Here is a 25,502-nt window from a genome sequence, read left to right as displayed (position 1 = left end):
ATTTACAAGCCTACTTAGTTGATAGAGTTTTATTTGACTAACTTAACTTGTTCTTATCATGCATTATGTCTCTTTAGCCATTTACAAATTATTATTTTAAATGTTAGTCATTTCTTTGTTTGATTATATTTTATTATACTCAAACACATTAAAAAATAAGCCACCATCTTGACTAATTCTATAATTGTGTTTTGAAGAAGTAACAATATGTACAGCCCTACAATTATACCACTTTTTTATTCCTGACATCACATAGAGGTACGACTTGCGCTTTTGGTCTTTTGAATTAGAATTTCGAATAAATTTAAATGTTATTTAAAAGTAACTTAAGTCTAGTAATTAGTTTTTAAATACTTTAATTGTTGAAGTGATTATCAGCACATGATATAGTGCCAAACTACTAATTTATCAATAAATAGATCTACTAAGATAGATTGTCACTGATTGATATTAGGTAATCCATGCGATAGAGCGTAAGCGATGTCGTCGATATATAATACGTGGTTTGCATACCGCTAGATATCTGGATATTATTCCGAATTCAAATATACAGGTAATCGTAAACGATATGAATTGCCCAAAAATTTTAATATTATAAGATGCGAATAAATTATAGTTTTCACTAATATATAGTTCTTTACATAACTATAAAATAACGTCGTGGTCACCAATTAGTTCACATGTTATCGTTTCACCTACATCTGATGTAATTATGTTGATACAAAATTATAATTACCGTGTAATTAAGTGGTCTTGGCAAACAGCGTTGCAATCTAATAAACAAAATGTGCCAATTATATCTTCTATAATCCTATTATTATAGCGGAGTTAGAGAGAAGATATAAACTGTATCTTAGTAGGTATGAAGAAAATAATTATTGTTATTGTGTATATGCGTCATACTATAATAATACGTCACGCCTATCTTGTATTTGGGGTCGGTAGAAATAGTAGAATGTCTAATTCTCATCGAACAAACTGTAGCTTCCTTCACGAATACAAGAACGCAATTTACGAATATTTTTTGTATCACGTGAAGTATAATTTTTCTTAGTAGTTATATTTTCATTCTACTGGCGAATGCTTCTTTACTGTCACCCAGATGAAACAGCGATTGTTGATTCGAATCTTATTCGTAATTTGTACGGAATTTCATAACAAACATAATAATTCTTATACTTAAATCACATTATACTGTTTTATTAATCTACTAGCTGTTCCTGCGATGGAATTTAACATTATTTTTCTAAAATAAAATAATTTTTCTAAAATAAAATTAGCTTAAGTTACCCCTTATTACACCAGCTACCTGCCAAAAAAAGTCCCGTCAAAATCGGTCTAACCGTATCAAATATTAGCTGGAACAAACAGACCGACAGACAGACAGACAAAAATTGTAAAGAATGTTAGTTTGGTGTAAGTACCGTATTTATATTCATATGCATGTAGTAAAAAGCGGTTATTTCAATATTACAAACAGACACTCCAATTTTATTTATATGTATAAATATACGTATTTATTTTTAATCTATGATTAAATATTCTGACTGACTTAAGATATTACTGAAACTTTGTTTACAACTTATCGCCTATCGTAGTATATATATTATGTTATGTTTCTTACTGCACCTCCGTTTTTGTAGCATGGAATCATGAAAATATTAGTATATGTTTTAAATTGACTTTTGGTCAAGTAATGTACTATAATTTGGGAAATACAATCTACAGTATACAAGCTAATTATTTACGAATCAATATACAAGCATATATTACAAGCTAATGTAACAAAACAAAGAATCTCTAAACTAAAAAAATTGTGTATGTTGTTTGCCTTCCAAGTTTTCTACTATCATTTGTTGCTTTTGTCGCAGAGGACACAAACAGATTTCAGAGAGGCATTATAACACTTTAAATCGAGAGGACACATTAGAAAATAGCGTGTTATATTCTTGGTATATTCGCCGATATGGGCTAAATGAAGCTGTCTTCATGCTCATCTCCTATTCCTCTACTGGTGCCCCGCCAGGGTAAACCGTTATCGCAGACGGGTGCACAACCATTATCATCCATAAGAAAAAAAATATTAAGGCAGGCGGGAATACTATTCATGTAAAAATAAATACACTTTTACTTTAAAATGGTAACACGTGACTAGTCATATTTTAGACTTCATATCTCACTTCCTATAGTAATATACATAGTTGGAGAGCGTAACGAAATCGTAAATCATGTACAATCGATTCGTACGTCCGATTATTCAATTCGAATCGCTCATTCGTGTTTTGATTATTACCTATTGTTATATATATGTATTATATGTATAGCCAATGTTAAGTTTAATTGCATCGCAATAGACATTCTAAAGAAAGAAAAGGAGTATTATTATTAAAAAACTATAGTTAAATAATACTATATAAATATTAGGGTACAAACATTTCTGTTTTATTTTTGGTTTCTCTTATTATTTCATTGTTTCATTCTCATTTTATTATTTCATTCATTTCAACTCTTATTAGTTAATTTCATTTGTTAAATATTAGTAATGTTTCTTTTTGTTTCGTTTTGTGTGCTTTATTGTTTAATAAATTTTTATTATTGTAATAATTGTGAGTGTTTGTGTTTTTAAGTATTTATCGATTTTTTTTCATTTCATTTAATTCTATATGTACTTTCAATCCATGAACCGTAATGGAGAGATAGACACTGGGGAGGGATTATTAGTAATGGGGATTAGTGGTCCCCCTGAGAACAACCGCAGGTTGTTGTTGAAGAGAGACACCACTCAGGTATACACACATTAGAAAGATCATACGTTAGAAAACACTACTGCACTTAATACCGAATAGCAAAGAAAAATATTATACAATCTACAACAGCTAAATAATTAGTTTTTCTTTATTACAATGATGGTGATTTTATTAAGACTCCGATATAGATTTTTAGTGTGCTCATATATCAAAGAAGGCTAGGTAGGCTATATAACATTACGCTACGACAAATAGGAGCGGAGATGAAAAGTCAGCTAGTAAATATATAAAATTTAGTTCGTAATAAACAGGAGGCGTTTTAAATTGAAACAACGCAACAAGACTAAAACAAAGAGTTCACAAAATCAAGACCGGTTTCGGTTTTTGTAAACTTGTATATGTAGGTGTATACCGAGCAAGTCGTGTATCCATAACGGGACTCTTGTCTGGAAACGAGTGTCGCCTGGAATCGAGAGATCGGAACTTGGTTACTTACTTATTATATTATAAAGTATATACTTCTTTTTAGTATGTAACTAAAAATTTTTAATAGATAAATACATATCTCTTTTTCTCCATATATATTTACGATCAATCCTAAGACTATGAGCGATTTGTTCTGTGATGCTGTCAGTGGCTTCCCATTGGAAGCTTCTACTCGCCTACAGCCTAGAGCTGCTGCTGATTTTCTAGCTTCAGGATATAATGGCGTTTTAGTCGTCTCACATACTGGTATATAAGTACATAAATATAGATATAAGAATAAATACCTAGTTCTCTATGTATTTTACACCATCTTAAATACTTAGATAATTCAATTCCGATGAAGCAACAATATGTAGGTAAATCCTAGTAGTATGATAATAGCATTTTTTATTTCAGACATATAGTGTTTTTTATGGATAATAATGGAATGGAACACCCGCTTGCGCTAACGGTTTACGCTGGTGGGGCACCAGTGGAGGATGATAGGATGAGCTTGAGGTCAGGTTAGTTAGCCCATCGTTAGAAATTCACCAGGAATTTATCATGATGGTTTCCAGTGGAACCGTATGGAGGTCTATCTGATATGGTACATTGCTAGCAAAGTGATCATCAGTTCACATTATTAACAATCCTCTTTCCCCCCACAGTACGGTGATAAATTTGCGGTATTCACAAGACGTAATCAAAGATTCAAAGTATTCGAAATTCTTAGTTATTACCGTTGAAGTTTACGTGTCATTGGATAACCGTAATAGTTTTTTCGACACAGCTTGCCCTGAAAATCCAAATTTTCGTTCGCGGAAAGTCAAGTCTCACAATTCGTCTGTTAGAGCGGAACGCAGTTGTCACAGCATGCGACTAGTTGATAGCGTGTCATTTATTAAAGGTCTACAAATCATCACTTTACCTTTTACCATACTACTTTATACTCGCGACTTTGTGCATATTAATAGTTATAAAAATAAGCTCCGAGACAAAAAATGAATATGGATAGTTGCTTTAATCATTTATCTATACATATAAATTAAATTGGAGTGTCTGTTTGTAATATAGAAATAACCGTTTTTTACTACATGCATATGAATATATATATGGTAAATATACTAAAATAACATTTTTTATCATTTTTGTCTGTCTGTCTGTCGATCTGTTTGTTTCGGCTAATCTCTGAAATGGCTGGACCGATTTTGACGGGACTTTTTTTGGCAGGTAGCTGATGTAATAAGGAGTAACTTAGGCTACTTTTATTTTAGAAAAATAAAGTTATAAACCACGCGGACAAAGTCGCGGGTACAGCTAGTTAATATTATAAACGCGAACGTTTGGTACTTTTTCACAACTTAACGGCTGAATAGAACTTAATGAAATTTTACGTGAATATAGATTATATAACGAGAACTATCTATTATTTTAAAAAGTAGTCAAATTGACGGTTTACTATAAAACCGAGAACCTATTATTAAATAATGCCATTTCTAGAGTTCGCCAGCCGGCGCGTAATAACCTTTCTAGAAGTAATTTTATGCTATGTTACTAACCTAATCAACGTTTATAACAGAAATCATCGAAGCATAGGTTCCGTTGGTACCTTTTAGCCCGACATTAGCAACAGGTGGATCGGCAATACAACTTTTTATGAGTAAACCGATTATCATTTTATTTTTCAGTAGACTTTACCCGCGGGTTCGTACGCGTGGATTTTTTTTTTATTAATATAAATAAAATTGCTGAAATAATGGTCGCCTAAGTTATTTCTTATAAACTTGTTTAAATCCTATTTGTGAGTGAAAGTCCCGTCAAAAAGTCGGACCAGTCGTTTCAGAGATACAAGATCAAACATACTTGTTATCTGTTTAATCTTACATAATTAATAATTTAATTTTAGTTATCTATAGGTACCATACAATACTAATATTATAAAGGGATAAGGTTTGTGAGTTTAGATGTTCGGTTTAATCTCCTGTTCTACTGATGCGATTTTGATAATTATTTTAGTCATTGATAGGCAATTAATTCAAGAAGACTATAGATTACATAATAGCACTCTGCAATCAATTACTAAAAACCGTATAAGTATGACTAAGATGAAGTTGCGCGTTTAAGCTAGTTTGTTATATAGGCATCTGTCATTAATCAGCTTTCGCGCTGTCAGAATTAAAACCGGTATTTTTTGATAAGAACCGGTAAATAGCTCTATTTTACAGCGACTGCTGCGACATATCTATAAGACTGGCTATTTAGATTGACTATCTATAGAAAGTTGACAAATGCGAGATTTGTGCGTTGTACAAAGAGGTAATTGAGAAGTGTTACGACTACCGAACCATAGCAAGATAATAGTAGCTAGTGAGATATATTACATTGCGAAATAGTGAAATCTTCTTTTTACTATAACGTCCGACCTACGTTTTGAAACGGTACGCATACAGCACGAAAAACTGTATGTAGTTATGTATATTAATAAAATACAATCTTTAGTTTATTATTAAGTGAGTGACCAGCCAATCTTTTATATTGATATTGCAAATCTCTGATATTCTTGGCTTTTCTGTACTGTATATGCATGTATTATACATATAAAACTCTCTATCTATTGCTGAAAACTGCATTAAAATACGCAACTACGCAAACGCAAAAGAGGTAAGCCGGCGGGAGTTAATTTGTTTTATACTTAGTATGAAAACATATCTATAATATATACTTACCATGACTATATAATATTATGTTATATGTGCCATGTGGTACCTATTATTTAGGTATTTAAAGCAGGCTATACAGATTCAGTTACGTAGGTTTAGGCTCAAATCGATAGCCAGCGTTAGTATACAAAAAAGCAACAAAAACTAACAAATATTCACTAAGAAGTAAAATTGAAACTTAATAATTTTTAAAACTTTGAAAACGTAATATATAAAGTAGAATAAAATTTTTCAGATATCGAATTTATTTCAGTAGGTTGTGGTTAAGGTTCACGAGTAGGTTTTCGAATTGGCTTCTCACTTGGTATACCTACCCTTTAGGGCTAACCCTAAATACATACATACATACATCCACAGATTATGAGTAAAAAATATAAAATAAATAATTTAAGAAGGTGCAATGAATTACAACTTTTATTGTAACAATCAGTTAAATTCAATTATAGGTATCCATCTTTTCCAGCAGCTCGCTCTCAATGTCTCTAGTTACCTAAAACATAAATTTATGTATTCAATTATGAGTTAGTCTTGTTATTTTAATTATTACTATAAACTGATTGTGCTTCATTACTATCACTATGTTTCTAAACCAATAGAAGAACTATTGCTTACAATAATAATAATAACCCAGGACAATTCACGCAGCGCCATCTAATCCCAAGCTAAACAGAGGTAGTGTTATGGGTAAATCTACTATATTGATATAAATACCTACTATATACACTTTTTCTAAAATATACATAATATATATATATTATGAGAGAGAGAGAGAGAATACCCAGATAATTACAATCATACTAATTACATAATGCTAGACGACCGCCAAAATTAAATAAAAGTCGGTATAAAAGGGTACAAAGATTGCCATTGCATTGCCCGGTGAACTTATCCAGATGGAAGTACACTTAATGACATGTGGTAGGAACGAGGTGCTGCATACCACTTAATGTTACTATACTTAAAAGATGCCCTTATATCAATTTAAAATTGATTAACATTAATTTCTGTGAATAGTTACGTCAGATCTATGAAAATTGTATTTTGAGTAAATAGAAATATTCCTAATTTACAAAATATTTATCTCTCACCAGTGTCAAACAATTTTCCGGTTTCAAGCAGCCTTACGGTTTCTTTTTCCTCCACAGCGATTTTTGCCTTCAATATAGCAGTTTCTCTATCACGAATGACTTTCTTCTTAGCTTCTTCCTCGCGCCATTCCGCTTCTTTGGAATTATATAATGCTTGTTTTCCACGAGCATATATAATACCAGCTATCAATAGAGCAAATCTCATACCCCTGATTAAAGGAGAAACTGGTTGCGGGGGGCCATATGGTAAAGACATTATTATATTTTTAATTCGTACAATTTAATATTGACAGAATAAAATCATTTAAAAAATAATCACTATTTTGACAGTTGGCATTGTTGGCATAACAGAATAAAATCTAATTTGAATCTATATAAAACTGTAGTTAAAATGTTCTTAAAAAATATATATATACAGTTTTATATAAAAATAGTCATGTCAAAAGTTACACGGGACTGCTTAACAGAATTAAATTTGCAATTTAGCCTATAAGACATTTACTTGCAACGCGACTTCCTGAACAAAGCTAGAATTGTCTTTGTCATTTTTTTTAATTACTAATTTAAACAAGTCATTGTGCAGGCAGTGCGTATTGTTTTAAACGCAAAGAGGTCATTCACCGACATCCGTGAATCGGTAATGCGCGTACGCGGAACATCCCTAGCAGCTACTAGGTCAAGTGTAAACAGTAGCAAACAATTTAATAATATATTTTTGCTACAATCACAATTGCCAGTAAGAAGGCCAGTGGCCGAATGGGCATCTAATAATATCACTTGTCTCTACTGTTACGACCACCAATTTTAGCAGGCTGGCGGACCGCCAGGCGTCTACTGGCGCAGTCGCGTGGTCAACAGGAACAACCACTAATCGATTCGAATCAATCAATTTATGTAACCCATAATGACTATTTAGTAATAGAGGTAGTCCTCTATTTGAATGACATTTGTTCTTTGAATCGGTAACGACTTTAAACATTTTTCTTTACTAACATTTTGTGCCAAACTCTGATAGCTATATACTTATGTATGCGCAATTCTGTCCAATCTTACGCGCTTATCGTAATAAAAGGTAGAATTTTGGGACTGAAGGACAGATTGGGACTGAAGACAATTATTCGCAGTTTTATAACATGCTATATGCATTACCCACAAGTTTCGTCCCCTATTTCACCTGCTTTCAGTTTATATTTTGAGATAAAGTAGGTGGTTTAGAATATAGATAGACTGTAATATGAGGACATCTTACGACCTCGGTGGTCAAGTGGTTAAACACACCGTCTTACTTCCGGTGGTCATGTACAAACAGTATTCTTAAGTATGATTGTTTATATTGGTTGGGTTTTATTATGTATTTAGCTTGTGACTATATCACGGTATGACGCTGTGTGATCTGAGATATTATATCTTCATGTCAAATTTTATTAAAATCCATTTAGTAGTTTAATAACGTTAACAAATGAAAAGAGAGATAGACAGGTCCTTTTATAATATTATTATGAATCGTTTTGATTATTTAAGAACTTATTGACTATAGTTATAACTATAGTTTAGTCTTATAGTAAGAAAATACTCGAATGCACCAAATCATTACTTCATTAACTATTTAGATTTTTTTAAATTAAATTATGTTATTTTTACTTGATCAGCTGAACATAGATTAAAATGGCAACACAAATCGCCGGAGCTAAAAGTCGAAAAAAAAATTAAACTTTTTTTATAAATAATTGGGTTAATCTTCCTATTTGATAATTGTTGATTTTAGTTTATTTGTCTATCACCATACAGTATTATTAAATAACTTGTGAACATTAATAACTATTTATAAGTGACTTGTCGATTTACATTTATTGATTTAATTATTAGTTCGTATGTATACTCATACGATCGACCTGAAATTTTATGCAGCCTCATCGAGTTTCATCTCACTTGACTTCCCTCGGTGATTACTTGGGTAACAGATGTGAATAATCATCATATAATTACACGTACCTACGCCTACTGAATTTATCCTGCATTAATGATTAAAAATTTTTAAATTTAATTGATTTGTGTAAAAATTTGTTTCTATAAAGCGTTAAAAATAAAAGCTAAGCTAAGCTAAAAATTTGTTTAATCAAATATTATTTTTATTGAATACGAATAAATATCACAGGACATATCATATTATTAATATCATGTAATATACTCGTAGGTATGGGTAGGTATATATACATATAGGTATGTATACATGTAGGTATCTTATATATTAGCGCTGACTATCCAACCTAAGCAGAGCTTGTAGGTATTGTAGGTACTTAAATTCAATCTTTTGTACTATAAATATTATAATTATCATAATATATACTCATTAATATAAAAACTTATCTTATTTGAGAATCAAACCCGCTGTCATTGTAAGTTAGACAGAGCCTTAAGTTGCTAGACCAGCGAGCTCGTCAAATATTATATAATAAAATCACGAAAATGACTCATTTTTATTCCTTGACCTCATTCTATGTATCTATACATTTAGTTCGCTAACATTGTTATAATTATTTACTTATCTATAATATTTATACACACAAATCATTAGCCTTTCTCAACGGTGGAGAATACCGTGATTGTAATGACCTTTAACATAAAATTCTGTATCAGGAACTAATCGTATTTTCGAAACATATTCATAATATTTGTTTGGTACTTAATAAATTTGGTCAGGTTATTTGTAACGACTGCAGTACATTTTAGTGCGGCCCACTGCATATATAGGTTTCCGTATATGTATGTACAAATAAAGTAGGTACAAGTAGGTTTTTTTTTTGTACTGCATTCATTTTGTGCCACCAAAAAAGAACTGCCAACATATGGAACAAACTCAAATGTTTATCTGAATATTATAACTACTAACCCGAGGGTAGCTCTTCTGTGACGATTAATACGGCAACACCCTGACATCGCACCTTCAACGGGGAAGATTTTAAAAACCCAAGATTCATTGCGTAGATATTTTGTCAATGGGTTGTAATTCTGGAAATTGAATTGCAATTATACTATCGTATCAACAGTCTAACATATTTAATTTTAATCACGGCGGTTGTTATAGGGGATCGCATAAAGCCGCTGTACTATACTGACAATCCCCTCCACAACCCCAAAACAATATGTATATGTATTGCATTTTTAGTTCTGTGGAGTGTAATCAAATATTTTGTGTCTGTGGATACGATTACAACAGTGTGACCATGTAATGTAGCATTAAATAATGCTTTTCTGGTGATTTTAAGGCGTTTTACGCAAAAATTACTAATTGTACATTAATTATAATTTTTCATTAAATAGTTTCATTCGTCCATAAAATATTATATGAAGGTAAATGCATTTAGTTATATTAAAAGTTCAGGAACGAAAATATATAAATAGGAAGCCCAATCTTATTGGTGGAAATTGAATTTCAATATAAATGTATTTTTGTTTATTTACAGATATGCAGAATAATTTCATAACATTTAGTTTTTTTTTTTAAAGCTGTATATGGAATTCATTCCTTTATGTACGGAATACAGCACGACCTGTAATTTGAACATGGTCACACTGCAATACGATTACGTATTTTAGTTCGTGTTTGTCTTTTCTCAAACAACTTGTCTACATCGCTACGGTGGTTGTCTAAAATATTCCTCTAAACTTTATTTCAATGTAAGGCTATCAATTTATTATTAATGATAATTATAAAATATGTAAAATTATGTTAAATTTCCTTCTCATTCGGTGTATAATTTACCACTCTGTGTAACAAGGATCAATTAATTTGTGGGTGTGGTGAAATGAACGCCGAATTGCTTGTCAAATACCTAATGTTCTATCTCTTTATTATATTTCTGTGTAGAGTATCCTATTTAATGTATAATATAATTGTGCTCCAAAATTATTACGCCTATCTGCCAGAATCGTAAAAATTCCCGTAACTCGTAAAGTAACCCTTGAAGTGCAAGTGTATACATTGGTTGAGTGTAGTGTTTTTGTGTTGTAGAAGTCGTCATCCACAAAGACGACGACAATGACGACGCCAGCCAAGCTGTATGGACGGGAGCTGTCGTCTTACGACGAGGTGGACGTAGATGAACTGCTGTCCAAGTTAACACAAGAGGAACTTACTATGTTGGCGAAAGAAGTTGATCCAGACGTAAGTATATTATGAACTTTATTTTATCTTAATTACAATTATCACTAGCAGTTGGTAGACTTTTAACTTATTTGTACAAAGATAATTAAAAAGTCCATAGGAACATTATATATACTAATATTTCATATAGAAATATTCAAGTTCATACTAATATTATAAATGCAATAGTGTATCGGTCTATTTGTTGAAGCATTTACTCTACGAATAGCTGAATATACCCTAATGAAATTTGGCATGAACATTGTTTCATGAAGACGAACATATAGTATGTTTTTATCTCAAAAAACTAAAAAGAGTTATGAAAAGGAGGTAATATAATTACCTCCTTTTCATAACTCTTTTTAGTTTAAATAAAAATAGTAAAATTAGAAAACACTAATTACTTGAATTATTGTTGGAATTCCTTATTTCTTTTAAAATAACTTACAGTCCATCTAGCTCACTGATAAAGTAGATTATATAGAAAAATATGATATATATTTATTAACATATGTTTATTTATTGACCACCCAATGAACCTAGCATCTGCATAGTGAATCTATGGAATTCTCAGTAGTTTATATTTCAAACAAAAATTCAAACCTTTATCTTCATGATGTTATTTTTAATAATATTCACAAAAATATATTTTATAAAAACAAAGAATTGATTTTATAAAATCAAATTTTATGTGCTGTAGAATAAACAGTCTGTGGTAATAAATCAGTAATAGAAATCTCCAACATTTTGACCCAAATATTCATATTCATATTCAATATATTTATTAATTTCAGATAATGTTCTAATAGATCTTCTAGATGATTAAACTCCTACACAAAATATTCCAAGAGTAATTGTGTTATTTTTAGAACATTGTTATCACAAATTATGTCATCTATATTCTTTTACAGATTAGGAATGTTGTCATAAACATGCAACTTGTTAAGTTATATTTCATATTAAGAGTGCTGTTGATTTTAACTAATACAGTGGATCCTCGGTTATCCAACAAAAGTTTTGCAAGGCAGTGTCGGACCATCAAATTTGTCCGGCCACCATATAGTCCGGAATTTTTTACAAAAGTGTATCTTGTAATCTGACAAATTACAGATCCAGTGATAAGATGTTTAATGTTATAAATGTATGTAAACACACTCTGAAGTATATTGTCAAAAAAATATTCAATAATAAATAATAGACCATATTGGATTACAAGGGGGGGCAGGATTATCCCGTGTCCACTGTATTATAAATTAACTAGCTAACCGAGCAAACAATGTTTTGCCGTATAGATTATTATTAAAAATAGGGGTTGATGGTAGAAGGATGACAATTAGAATAAAAAAAATATCCAATATTAAAAATTATACTTTTAGAGTGGTTATGATCTCTTAAGGCTGTAATTAGTCATATATATAGGTACATCATATTCTCAGACCTACTGAATATACACCCAAATTACAATATGAAGCGGTCAAGCCGTTTGGGATTGTGACATCTGAATTTTATATATTAGATTAGATGATATAAAAAAATATGGTGGTTTGATGTTGTACCTTAAACTGAAAAATAATGTTTAGAAAATTTTATGTTTTCTGTTGTTACATTTCTTAATACACTTTCATATGTTTGTTTGATTTGACTGAGGCTTATCTAATTTCCTATGAACCAAAAGGCATACCTGTTATCTTTTTTTAACCTAAAGAGACTTTAATATAACATTCTTCTTCTATTTTCTTTTAAGCAGAGGTGCAATAGGAACTCCAACATTTTATCAATAAAATACATATAGCTTAACTTTTTTAATTATTAACTGGATTTTAACATGAATCATTAACTTTTTTGCTAATAATATAATATGTAAATTCAAATGTAATATATTCATGTAGGAAATTTTAGCCACTTAATATGCAAGTAATTTTTTTTTCCCTACCTATCTAGTAAAGGCTATAATTTGATGAATGATGATGATAAGTAAAACTCTGATAAAAACTCAATTGTTGTTCTTTTTAAAGTTCATAATATTTACTTACTTACTAACAGTACTTTCTGAATATAGTCATATTATATGACTATATTTTTATGTATATGATTCTTATACGCAACAATATAGTCATATAACATTTACTGCCATGTATATTTGTTATTTCAGTTAATGTTTAGTGTGTAGTCTTACTAATAAACAATGTTTGTTACTTTGGCACACAATAACTATTGAACGGATTTTGATGAAACTTTACAGTAATATAGCTTATAAATCAGAATAACACATAGGCTACAAATTTAATGCTGGTGAAATCTTGGCCACAGCATATTTGATGTGGGTGAAACCATGGGCACAGTTAGTATATTATACTAATATAGTTTATCGTAGATATTTTTTTTTAATATTCCATTATAAACTACGAATTTTTTTCCTTTTTACTATTATATATTAGTTTAGATACTTATTTCCTATTATTATATAGGACCTTGCTTGCCTCATTATTTTTTAAATTAGTAGGTAGTAGCAATAAACTGAATAGACCCAGAAGGTCAAAGTAATAGTATGTGTATAAGTAATTGTTTTGTTGATGTGCTATGCTATACTGTATATTTACAGCATATATGTATTAGTGAATTTTCTGTTAATATGTAAATAATTCTGGGTTGGTATTTTATTTATGAAATAAAATGATATTTTCTTATTGTTGTAAATTGTGACTTATACACAATAGGCCATGAGAACAAATCCGGTTTACATAAAAAACTTTGTGTCGGTTTATATTTTGGACTGGAACTCCTGTTAAGAAAATGCCGATAACAAAATAAACGCTAATGTACTTAACCTATAAATATATTTAACCAGAGAATGCATGTCCTGTGTTGCATTTACCACGTATTACCATACCATGACGTCAACAATTGACAATGCCCCTGACTACGACTACTCCATCTGGGTTAATAGCTGAAATGGTATGTTTGTTTTATTTTGTACTAAATTTTTGTATTAACTCTTGCTGACCCACGTAACTTCGTCTGCATGACACTTACTTAACATCTATCATTATATTTCGTCCAATTCACATAATATCTTATCTTATGTGTTATTCTGATGTATAAGCTTGCCTTGCCAGTTCTTCTGGACAGAAGTACCTACTTGAACTGGACGGTAGTGATAATAAATATGACGTACGTATGTATATGTGGCTGAGAGGACATACATGAATAAATGAGTTTCAGTTTAAAACTTTATTATTACAAATTAACTACATTAATAAATGAGTTTGAGTTTGAAATTTTATTATAACAAATTAATTATCTAGTACTATCTACTTCCACTTTTGTAATAATTATTAATAATATGCAATTAGACAATATGTATGTGCAATGGATAGGTGAATATTTAGTAATGTTAAAATTATAATAATGACTATCAATGTAGGTAGTAACAGTTTAGTAACATTTCTATTTATGAAAGTTCATGAATTATTCTACATTATACACCAAATTGCATAATATTTGCTACTATTTTATCTAGTAATTATTATTATGTAAATAATAACTTAGAAAATATATTGCGTTGACAAGCCCTCCAGTGGAGCACCATTCCAATATCATCATTAAAAAAAATATGCGACTATACTATACTATGATACTTATACCTTTAGCTTAGATCTTTTAAACTACTTAACGAATTTTTTAGTAATAGATAGAGTAATTAAAAAGAAAGGAATGCGTTTTATAGTACAGAAAAGACGAAAACTCAAACATTTATAATGCACTCCTGCGAAGTTAGGACAGATAGTCAGTTATTAATATTATACTTCAGTTTCATCACAAAACTTTGTGAAAGCCGCCAATACCTGTATGTTCTGGTAACGTCCAAAATTTACATAGTTATCAAACCACGTCTTGGCTTCCTCTATATTATTCACATTTTATTAGACGACTGCATACTAATGTAAGTCAATTTGCATTATATTGTTCAGATTTTGTATGTTTACTAATGTCATCATAATAATAACCGATCATTATAATATATTAAATTAACATCATTCATGTAAATGTATCTTTTATTGATTACTAGTTAATAAGCCTGCAACGGCGACTACTATATTTTTTCTTGTTGATTACTATGTAATAAAACTTCGACTAAAATGATTTTTTTCAACAAATTTTATAAACATCGAAATATATCTTTATTTTCTACAATAATTATTACTTGTAGTAAGTATTTATTATAATTAATTCTAATAATACAATTTATACTACTAGATTACTATATTTCTTAGATACTATATTTCTCATAAAATTTTTGTCCCATATTCTCACATTCAAGTTTTATTTTAATGAAATTATAATTTAAAATAATTTAACATTTGTGTCGTATCTTTTTTTTATTTTCTTAGAAGTGTACAGTCTATTTATCTCAAAGCTATATTTATCTTATATATAAAATTTTCGTGTCACAGTTTTCGTTCCCATACTCCTTCGAAACGGCTTGACCGATTCTCATGAAATTTTGTGAGCGTATTGAGTAGGTCTGAGAATCAGCCAACATCTATTTTTCATCCCCCTAAATGTTAGGGGTAGTCCACCCCTAAATTTTTATTTTTATATTAAGGCAAAACAACGTTTGCCGGGACAGCTAGTACTATATATTATTTTGTATATATTATATTCATCATCATCATCGCAGCCCGGAAGACGTCCACTGCTGGACATAGGCCTCCCCCAACCATATATATTAAAAAATTGGTTCAGTATTTTGGGCTTGTAAATGTTACAGAAAGGCAGATTTAATTTCGCCTTTACAATATAAAACTATTAGAAATATAAACGCGACTCGGTGTTTTTTTCGTATTGATAGATGGCATGTGTCTACATGATAATCTATTTTCATATAAAATATCAATAATATCAACTCAGCTGTTTAGTAAACTGGTATCAAATAGGAAGACAGACAGACTTTCGTATTTGTAATTATTAGTGTAGATTATATTAGATAAATTATAACAAAAGAAAATAAAACAACTGAAAAATAAAAGAACCAAACCAAATTAAAAATAGATAGGTACCTACCTATCTAATAATGATTTACAATAACTTCTATTTCTTTATTATGAATGATATTCTTAATGATATTTCTAACTATATTCTATTAATTATAAGTACCATATATACTAATAACTCGGTGATAATGTTAGTGGTTACTTGATAATGGATTTAATGAATACAATGATAACATTTTATCATACCTAAATCTGATAACAATAAATGATATACAAACGCAGGAGTGGCTTTTTGATACCAATAATGCATCTATAAATTGTATCTAGCATTGAAATCATGTTAATACCAATTGTATACTAGTAGTCAATTGATAATGCCTCTGAATACCCCGTCTAGGACCACAATCATTAAGATATATTTATGAAGAATGTTATATATAAAATTCTTGTGTCGCGGCGTTTGTTACCAAACTCCTCCGAAACGGCGTTACCGATTTATTTGAAATTTTTTGTGGATGTCGGGTAGGTTTGAGAATCAATCGACACCATACAAACACATACAACTTCAGATTCTAACCCTTCTGATCTTCACCCCAATTTGTTATAAGAATATTAATCATTAAAATAAAACGTTACAAATAATACTAATATTATAAACTGGGATGTTTGTGAGTGTGTGGATGGGTGGATGTTTGTTACTCTGTCACGCAAAAATTACTTAATGGATTGTGATGAAACTTTACAGTAGTGTATATATATATCACAGGAATATGTATGTACATCAGAATAACACATAGGCTATACTTTTAAAATTTATTATGTAAATTGGGAGATATATAATGATAAGTGTGATACAGACGAAGTTGCGCGGGTCAGCTAATAGACTATAAATTAGACCATGCGGGTGAAACCGCAGGCACAATTAGTAAGATATATAACCTGTTACAATCGTGTTTGCAGGACACATTCCTCCCGCCGTCACAGCGCAACAATTACGATTGTGAAAAGGACCCAACGGGCCCTCTCAACCGGAAGAAGCTGATCGAGCACATCAATAAGCAAGCGCTGGAGACGCCAGACCGGCCCGAGGTGAAGCCCTACGTCGCTGGAGTTATACGTGGCAAGAAGGTATGTCAAATACTCGACAAGTAATTATTATATTAACATGTGAAACAAAAACATTGAACAACTTATCACATTGCGCGGACGGAGGAGTACGAAATTTTGCACACTTATAATTTGTATAGAGGAGTAATGAATGTTATTTTTTTTTTAATTATGCATAAAAATACATTAAACAAATAAAAAATCTTTGTTCTGATATGTATTTGACACATACACACATGTATATAATATAAGCTTACGGCCCACCTGCCTATGCACATAATTATGTGACGCTCGTATACCCTCATGCGCTTTCATTCCTAGAACTAAGATATTACACCTTGTAATTTCACTGCTATATCTCACCTGAAACAGCTTAAAAGAAACTTATTTGAGGCGGGCTGTAATGAATAAAACATAGGTATTGCTTTCTACAATACGCTTATGTGGTGGCCTATTGTAATGCATTTAGAAGCACATCGTCATACAAGGCTCTTCATGCCATGTCGGTGTTTGGCCCATTAAGGAGTTGAGGTCCAAGTCACTACTCGAGTTTATAGTAGTTTAGTTACTGAGACGACTTCAACGTCTACCGATGTTACATATAACATACAGAATCACAAATACATCCTATGTGGTGGTGTGTGGTCCATGTGTGGGCTACATGCATAAGCGAAATATCTCCTTTGGTAAGGTATACACTATACCCTGAGGAGATAAAAACCATCGCTCCTAAGAATATCCTTCAATTCTTTTCCCTGACGAGTACGTAGCGAACTTTGAATTAAAGGGGGAGCACAATAATCTATGTAGGTCGCATGGCTACAGGTCTTAACACCTGACAATGTCCCAAAAACCCTCAATAAAAAAAACATACAGAAGTGATATTTACAGATATCTCTTTACAGTTGGTATTAACCTACATTAAAGAAGTACATTGTAATTGTGTGAGCTATCTGAGTGTACTGATTGTACGTGTCGAGGCTAATTGGTCTTTATGAGACCCATTCAATGATACAATCATGTATTGTTCGATATTACACAAAGAAAGATGTTTAACGAATATTATGCAAGGTTATTTTGTGTGGTACAAATTAAAAAAGTATTTGACCCATGCTAAATAATTACAAGTATATTAAATTATTGAACTATTGATTTTGCCATGTTTTTGTCGTAACGTTCATGTATATATATATATATATATGTGCCGTGATATGATATAATAGCTTTAATTCCGTTGATCGGGGGTTCGATTCCTCGTACGATGCAAATATCACGAGTATGATTATTATGATATGTAAGGTCCTTACATATCTTACGGAATTAAAGCAGTGAAGCTTTGTAAAAGATTGATTGAATAACAATTGCTACCAATTTTTTTTTCACTTCATAATTATGACGCATTTTTGCGTAATTTAATTATACAGTAATACTATTGTTATATATATTACAATTGCTTTATCACTGCAAGAAATATCCTATTAACCAGCATAATTCTTGCAGCATCATAACACTCTTGTGACATCCAGACGAGGTAGTGTAAAAGATATGTTTGTATTTTTCAGTGGATCCCACCGCCGCCGCCAGAGAAGGTGCGGGATGCGGAGGAACAGATCTCAATAGACCTAGGGGATGAGTACGAGGAAGCCCTGGGTACCGCCTCACAGGAAGAAATCATCGATCTCGCTGGTAACATGATCCTTATTATTATTATAATAGAAGTGATTTTAATAAATCTGATGACACTAGATATGTTAATTTTTTAGTTGCTTTACTTACCTTGGTATATTTCTGTCTTCTTTCCCCTACCTAAAGGTTGTCTGGAAGAGATTGCTTAAGCGAAAAGGCCACCTTTAGTACTTTATTATGTTATAAATTATGATTCTTGTCTATACAAGTAATTAAAATTGAAACCTCTGTTTGTAATCTCAATTTAACAGATTTTCACAAAATGCATATGAATGTATGTACAGTACTCACATATAAAGTAAAAAAAAAATTGTCTCTCTGAAACGGCTAGACCGATTTTAACGTGAAATTACTCATAGTTAGCTAATGTTATAAATTTATATTAGAAATTTTAGTAGAATAAAGAGTTAATAAATATATAAAACTGTGTTCGGTTGTAGGGCACAATTAAACAGTAAAATTAATACAAAATAAGAAGCACGGCATCTTAGTACTCTGAAATGGCAGTGCCTGAGTCGAAGTAGGCGACGGTCCTAAAAAAATATTGTTTCTGTCAACTGAAATACAAAATTTAATCAATATTATCTTGAAATAATATATACGACACAGTTCATACGTGTACTAATAACCTAGTTGCACTTCAAAAGATATATTTTTAATGTCTGCTATTACAATTGTTACATCATACTGTACATACTGAATAAACGGCGCTCATACGCGTGATTGACACGAACATTCTAGAACAACGTAACACATGACACAGAGAATTATATTTTAACATTGTGCTATATGTCAAGAACGTGAAAAATGGAGAAATTGTAAGAACTGTCCGCTGCATATACGTAATAGTAGAATTATGATGTTTGGCAATAATCCAGCGTTTTCAAGAATATGTTAGTGTTTAACTTGGGTTTTGAACACATAAAAACTAATTGGATGTAATAAAGCAGATTGTGTCTATATTTGGTGAACATAAACATTTAATTTGCATCTGAGATTTTGCTAGAATATATTACTGTGTTGACCATAAAAGGGGATATTAAACGTCAAATTATTTATAGATTCTGAGTAAAGTTGTCTTTATTTTTAACAAGCTACCCGACCCAGAAATACACGGGTGATCATATATTATACATATAAATCTTCCTCTAGAATCACTCTATCTGATGCTAAAAACAGCATTAAAGTTCGTTGCGTAGTTTAAAAATCTAAGGCAACAGACAGCGGAAGGAACTTCATTGTATACTATGTAAAGAAACTAGAGACATTAAATTAATGTAATTACTATGTCACTTTAAAATAATATTCAGGAATAAATATGGTTGTTAGAATTATATAAATATAGTATTAAGTGTTAAGTTAGGTTTCTGTTAGCTCTTGTATGTAGCACAATTAAAATATTATGCATAAAATATTTAAAAAAAAATTAAGACAAATGAACACAATATTGTAGTTAGTTGTGAATGAATTTGTGAAACTTGTGTCTTGTATAGACACAAGTTTTCTGGATAACTGTATTGACGGTATTCCGTACTGACGGTAGATTTGACATATAAAAGTTTGTAATAGACCTACATGAATAAAGATATTTTGAATTGAATATACTAGATCAATATAAAGTAATTAAAAACGTCCCCGAGTATGTCCAAACGCGATTTAGTAACCGCTTTTCTATATTACGAACTTTTATATGTCAAATCTACCGTCAGTACGGAATGATTTCGAGACGAGAAGAACTGACAAGAAACTCAGCTTGTATTTTTTCAAATAAATGTTGTACCTGTTTATAATAATACAGATTCATTAAAATTCAAAATTGAGAATAGAGTGACCACCAGCATATGCTACTGCAAAAACAAAAAATCTAATCAATGTTCGTCAAACAGACCCCACAAGCAGCTTTATATTTACATATTAGACAGATTACCCGTTTTTTTTTATTATAAAATGTAATGTGCTTTTTGTTTTCAGCCATATTGGGTTTCCATTCTATGATGAACCAGGACCAGTATCACGCATCACTTTTAAACAAAGGTCAACCAGTCGGCCTCGGCTGGGATGGCATCACTAAAGCTTCAAAACCTAAAGTAAGTCAATATTTATGTCAGAAGATACATCATATATTTATATAATATATAAATCAGAGAGGTTTGTTTGCTTATTTTGTAGAACACGGTAATTTTTAAATTACCACTCGGACATAAGAAAAAAACCCATTTTCGTTTGATACCGCAATTATTAAGGTTTCAACCTATTAACGATCACTATATAAAGAAGCTGAGTAAAATGATAATTGTGACAATAGGAACGTAATCGAAAAAGTTAGTGTATAGATAGATAGAAAGATAAATAGTGCGGACGGGTGAACAATGCTATGTCGAAAGACTGCAGGCGAAGCTTTTTGGCGACGTTAGTACATTAGGCCTGTAATACATACGCAGATAGAAAAGGAGAATTAGAGGATTTCTTTAACATATTCTGTTTATAATTTTCAGGTATACCCCATGGACCCCCCTAATGACACAGACCCAGATGACACAATCAAGAGGGTACAAGAAAACGACCAGAAATTGACTGATCTTAACTGGAACAATATCAAGGTAATTTAAACTATTATATATCTCCTCTTATTATTTATGGTCTCTTCACAGGCTTCACGGAGCGACCTCACCGTTTCGAGGATTTGTGTTCTCACATAAGCCTAGAGTGTGTAGCAGTGGCCACACCACTGCTACACACTCTAGGATTATGTGAGTGATTTTTCAGATTCAAAGCAACCCCGACAAAGGGGACTAGCACTTATTATGTACAAGTGTTTGTTTAAGGGACCGTGGCCCGTTATTGTCCCTATCATTATTAAAAAATATATATTGTAATATTTTCAGAACATAAGCGACGAGAAGTTCGAGAAGCTGTTCGAGGCGCTGAAGACTAACACGCACGTGGAGGTGGTGTCGCTGGTGAACGTGGGGCTGCACGACCGCGCCGTGCAGCAGCTGGCCGCCGCGCTCGAGGCCAACAGCTCGCTGCGCGTCCTCAACGTGGAGACCAACTTCATCAGCCCCGCCGGCGTCGTGCAGCTCGTGCGCGCGCTCCTGCCCACCGCCAGCGTCGAGGAGTTCCGCGCCTCCAACCAGGTCTCTATGTCGTTATTAACTCGAGGACAGGAGGATTCAACTTCGTCAGCAACGTCTCTGTTAAACATGTCATTTCTTTGTCGAGAACGTATCGATTGAGAAGAAATTAATTTATGTAGTGGGGTATGAGGCTGATGTCATCGTCCTTACGACAGCTCGCCGTTTGTCCCTACTGGCTGCCATTCTGATACACTCGTGGAGTGTACCTAATTTTATTTAGCATACTCAAAAAACATACCACTTGCTGCTTGGAAGGTATTGTTTTTATAAAATGTGTGAATTGTAAGGAGTGTAAAGAATGTTACAGAAAGGAAGTAGAGTAGACAGCATAAATTAAAAATGGAAAAGAAATACAAAACTGTATGTGGTAGTCTGTTTGGCTAAACACTAATGAAAAGGTTTAGTAGCGTTGTTTCCTCCTTTTGTTTCGAACTGTTCTTAATTTTAAAGAAGTGATTAAGTACTGTAAAGTTTTTAATAAATTTCTAATTATAGAAATATCGTGGATTTCAAATTGATGTGACTCTATCACAATGTATTTTAACGGAATTAAAGCATCCACTGCTCGTCTATAATTCTTTTGTCCATTACATAGAAACATGTTACATGAAAGTTAAAGCTTTAATGATCAAACACTGGGGTTTTTTTATATAATAACTTAAAAAAAAGTGTTACTAATCTAGTTTTTCATGAATTAGTAACATTCATTGTTTAACATTAATTGTAATTAATTAGTAACATTAATAAATAACCAAAAAATTCTTTGATTGACAAGAGTTTTATTTATTAATAATCATTGTCTATTATTTTTATAGAGGTCACAAGTTCTCGGTAACAAGATCGAGATGGAGATCACCGCCCTAGTGGAACAGAATCCTACTCTCCTACGGCTGGGCTTACATCTGGAATACTCGGACGCACGCCACCGCGTCGCCAGCCACCTGCAGCGCAACATCGACAGAAGTGAGTTTGTCTATCATCCTCACTCGCTATCATCATCATTGTCACCGACAGATCGTATGTCATACTTCCTCTCGGTCGCGTGGTCACACGACCCCAGTTACGTTGTTCAGCGCTGACTTACTACTAGATTTATGTATTTGTGATTACTGGCACTCAAGGAAGGTGTTACTTACGAATGGATGGACTGTGTAAAAGAGGATATTGTAAGAAAAGGGAGTAAATAACTAAATGCCTACGTACAGAGATTAATGAAAAGGAAAAACATATTATGTTTCGGAATTATTTGAAATTTCCAAGGAAGTCATTAACATTTGTATTACAATATATAACTATATACCATACAACTGTATGGTTGGAAACTTGCGATAATAAAAAATTATTGCTACAGAATAATCTAAGTAGTAAATCAGCCATGACAATGATTTTTAATGTTAGCGAGTTGTTAAAAATATATAGAGTACTACTTGAAAGCATACCTATTAAAAGGGTATTAATAGTAAACAAGGCAGTCACTATTAAAATCCAGAGAGGAAATTTGACAGGAAAATGTAAATGAACTTGTTAAAGTTTAAATTACTTCGATCTACTGTTTCATTCATAATATCTAATGTATATTTCGTGCTGTGAGACACAGCATCTCAATAGCTATTCAATTATTTATTAAGAATGATGTACTTGAAGAAAAATGGCAAACTAGAGATGAAAAAGTCAAAAAAATTAATAAAGTTAATCACTTTGTTTCTGTATCTGTAGTAAGATCACAGATGAAGCACAATTTTATCAGTCAAAATAGAATGCACAGAACAACATTTGTTATACAGTTATTTACTTATATATCTCTAGGTCGTGTATTTCTAGAAGCTAATGTTTTAATTTGAATAAAGGCCGTAAAATGACTGTATATGAAGCTATAAGACCTTAGTGCTTTAGAATGGTAAAGGTACTAAAGACATCAAAGTATTTTAAGATGTCAATGGTGTATCCATTTATGTCTATAGGCGATAAGGTTTTTCTATAATCAATCACCAAAATTTCAAAAATCAAAGGCACATGATCGAATAGAATTCAAATACACCAGATTTATATTTCTAAAAATGATTAGTTCAAACTCAAATATCAGAGGATTTTAAATAAAAACTCACAAATTAGACAACATAACTTGAACAGTAAATTCAATTCCATTTGATCATGTAAAAAGCAAATCCGGTGAAAGATGAACTTGCTTATAGCAACCAAATCAAAGTGTAATTAGGCTTAATTACGTTGATCTTAGTTTGATTTTCTTGCTATGGCAATTGTAGAATCTGAATTGTCTGATGAAGAATTGAAAACGACCTCTATCGGGATTGGAAATCGTTTTTAACAGGCATAAATCTTCGGATATGTTCTTAGAATATAACTTGAGCGTTGATAGATGATTTTAAACAATATTTTAATATTAATATTTTATCAATATCGACACTCAAGGTATATATATACTTAATGTCCAACATTATGGGGATGCTTAAAATATACATATGTACATGTTTCACTTGGGAAATCTAAATGACTAATTGTCTAATTTTAAGGTAATTTTGGTATCATATCAACAAATGAAATCATTTTAATATTGTTTTCTTGGTACATGTAACTATATGTCACCTCTGATTCAATTGAAGTTGTTGTTTGCAATTGTCACTGTAAACAGCAATATTTGATTTAATATTGCATCGTCACTTGTCAATAAAACATTGCGTGTACGCAGTTTGGATGCAAAATTCGCTTTATTTGATAGTAAGCAAAAAGTATTAGCCATTCAGAATAATTCATCAAAGGCAGATATAGTTAATAATAAGAAATATGTTTGAATTGTCAATAATTTTAAATTGTTAATAATAAGAAATATATTTAAAACAATTAAAATGTCCAGACTGCGATATTTCAAATTATGGGACTATATCATGCAAACTATGAAAAACTACAGCATCGTCACCGCACAAGAGTATGAAAATTTATCACATCATGTTAGTGCAGCGTACTTCGAAGCAATGATTACTGCCTGTACACTATTTTGTCTAGGATTGCCAACGAGAATGTAGAGGGTTGGCGCTTCACATATTATTATATCCCATTGCATGCGATCGCCATATCATTGGACGCTGTGATATCAATAAGTGGTTCTTTTTCGGAATTATTCAATTATGGAAATAAAAAAAGGATCAAAAATCTATCATTCGGCAAAAACATACTAGATTTTTTTTATTATATGATATCGCAGCGCATTTTAACTATACACGTCCATATCCTCGCCAACACTTGCAAATATTACGCAACGGGCGATTCGCTCAAGGCATCCTCAGCTTATATTAACACATTAAAGAAGACGAGAATAACTCACTCAGGAACAGTCAGAGAAGTGAAGGTTCAATAAGAAAGTGGGTCACAAATCGCAAAACATGAAGTAAACAGTTT

At 31.6% G+C, this 25,502-nt stretch overlaps 2 protein-coding genes across 13 annotated transcripts in view; one reads left to right on the top strand and one right to left on the bottom strand.

Annotated features, from left to right (window-relative positions):
- The window catches only part of LOC131850555 (tropomodulin-1), a 74,840-nt gene that overhangs the window by 44,205 nt on the left and 5,133 nt on the right, over positions 1–25,502 (top strand). For 11 of the 12 annotated variants that reach the window (XR_009357845.1, XR_009357846.1, XR_009357847.1 and 8 more), the window contains exons 2-8: positions 11,033–11,185; positions 17,119–17,286; positions 18,828–18,951; positions 20,923–21,038; positions 21,447–21,551; positions 21,837–22,088; positions 22,904–23,051. Coding sequence is in view for 9 of the 12 variants with exons in the window: in XM_059200834.1 (XP_059056817.1) it covers positions 11,033–11,185; positions 17,119–17,286; positions 18,828–18,951; positions 20,923–21,038; positions 21,447–21,551; positions 21,837–22,088; positions 22,904–23,051 (1,066 nt within the window). In the remaining 3 variants the exon portion in view is untranslated. Of the gene's footprint in view, positions 1–10,610; positions 10,699–11,032; positions 11,186–17,118; positions 17,287–18,827; positions 18,952–20,922; positions 21,039–21,446; positions 21,552–21,836; positions 22,089–22,903; positions 23,052–25,502 lie in introns of those variants that run through there. The other variant, XM_059200835.1, reaches the window with a different exon arrangement.
- LOC131850557 (uncharacterized) lies at positions 6,329–7,373 on the bottom strand. The gene is made up of 2 exons (XM_059200841.1): positions 7,021–7,373; positions 6,329–6,422 (listed from the first exon to the last, which is right to left on the bottom strand). Exons 1-2 carry the CDS (start codon positions 7,274–7,276, stop codon positions 6,415–6,417), a joined length of 264 nt encoding a protein of 87 aa, XP_059056824.1. The 5' UTR covers positions 7,277–7,373; the 3' UTR covers positions 6,329–6,414.

This window comes from Achroia grisella, unplaced genomic scaffold (genome assembly GCF_030625045.1).
Source record: "Achroia grisella isolate CSIRO2021 unplaced genomic scaffold, CSIRO_AGI_Agris_v1 utg770, whole genome shotgun sequence".
Classification (NCBI taxonomy): domain Eukaryota; kingdom Metazoa; phylum Arthropoda; class Insecta; order Lepidoptera; family Pyralidae; genus Achroia; species Achroia grisella.
This window is presented reverse-complemented; position numbering and strand designations above follow the sequence as displayed.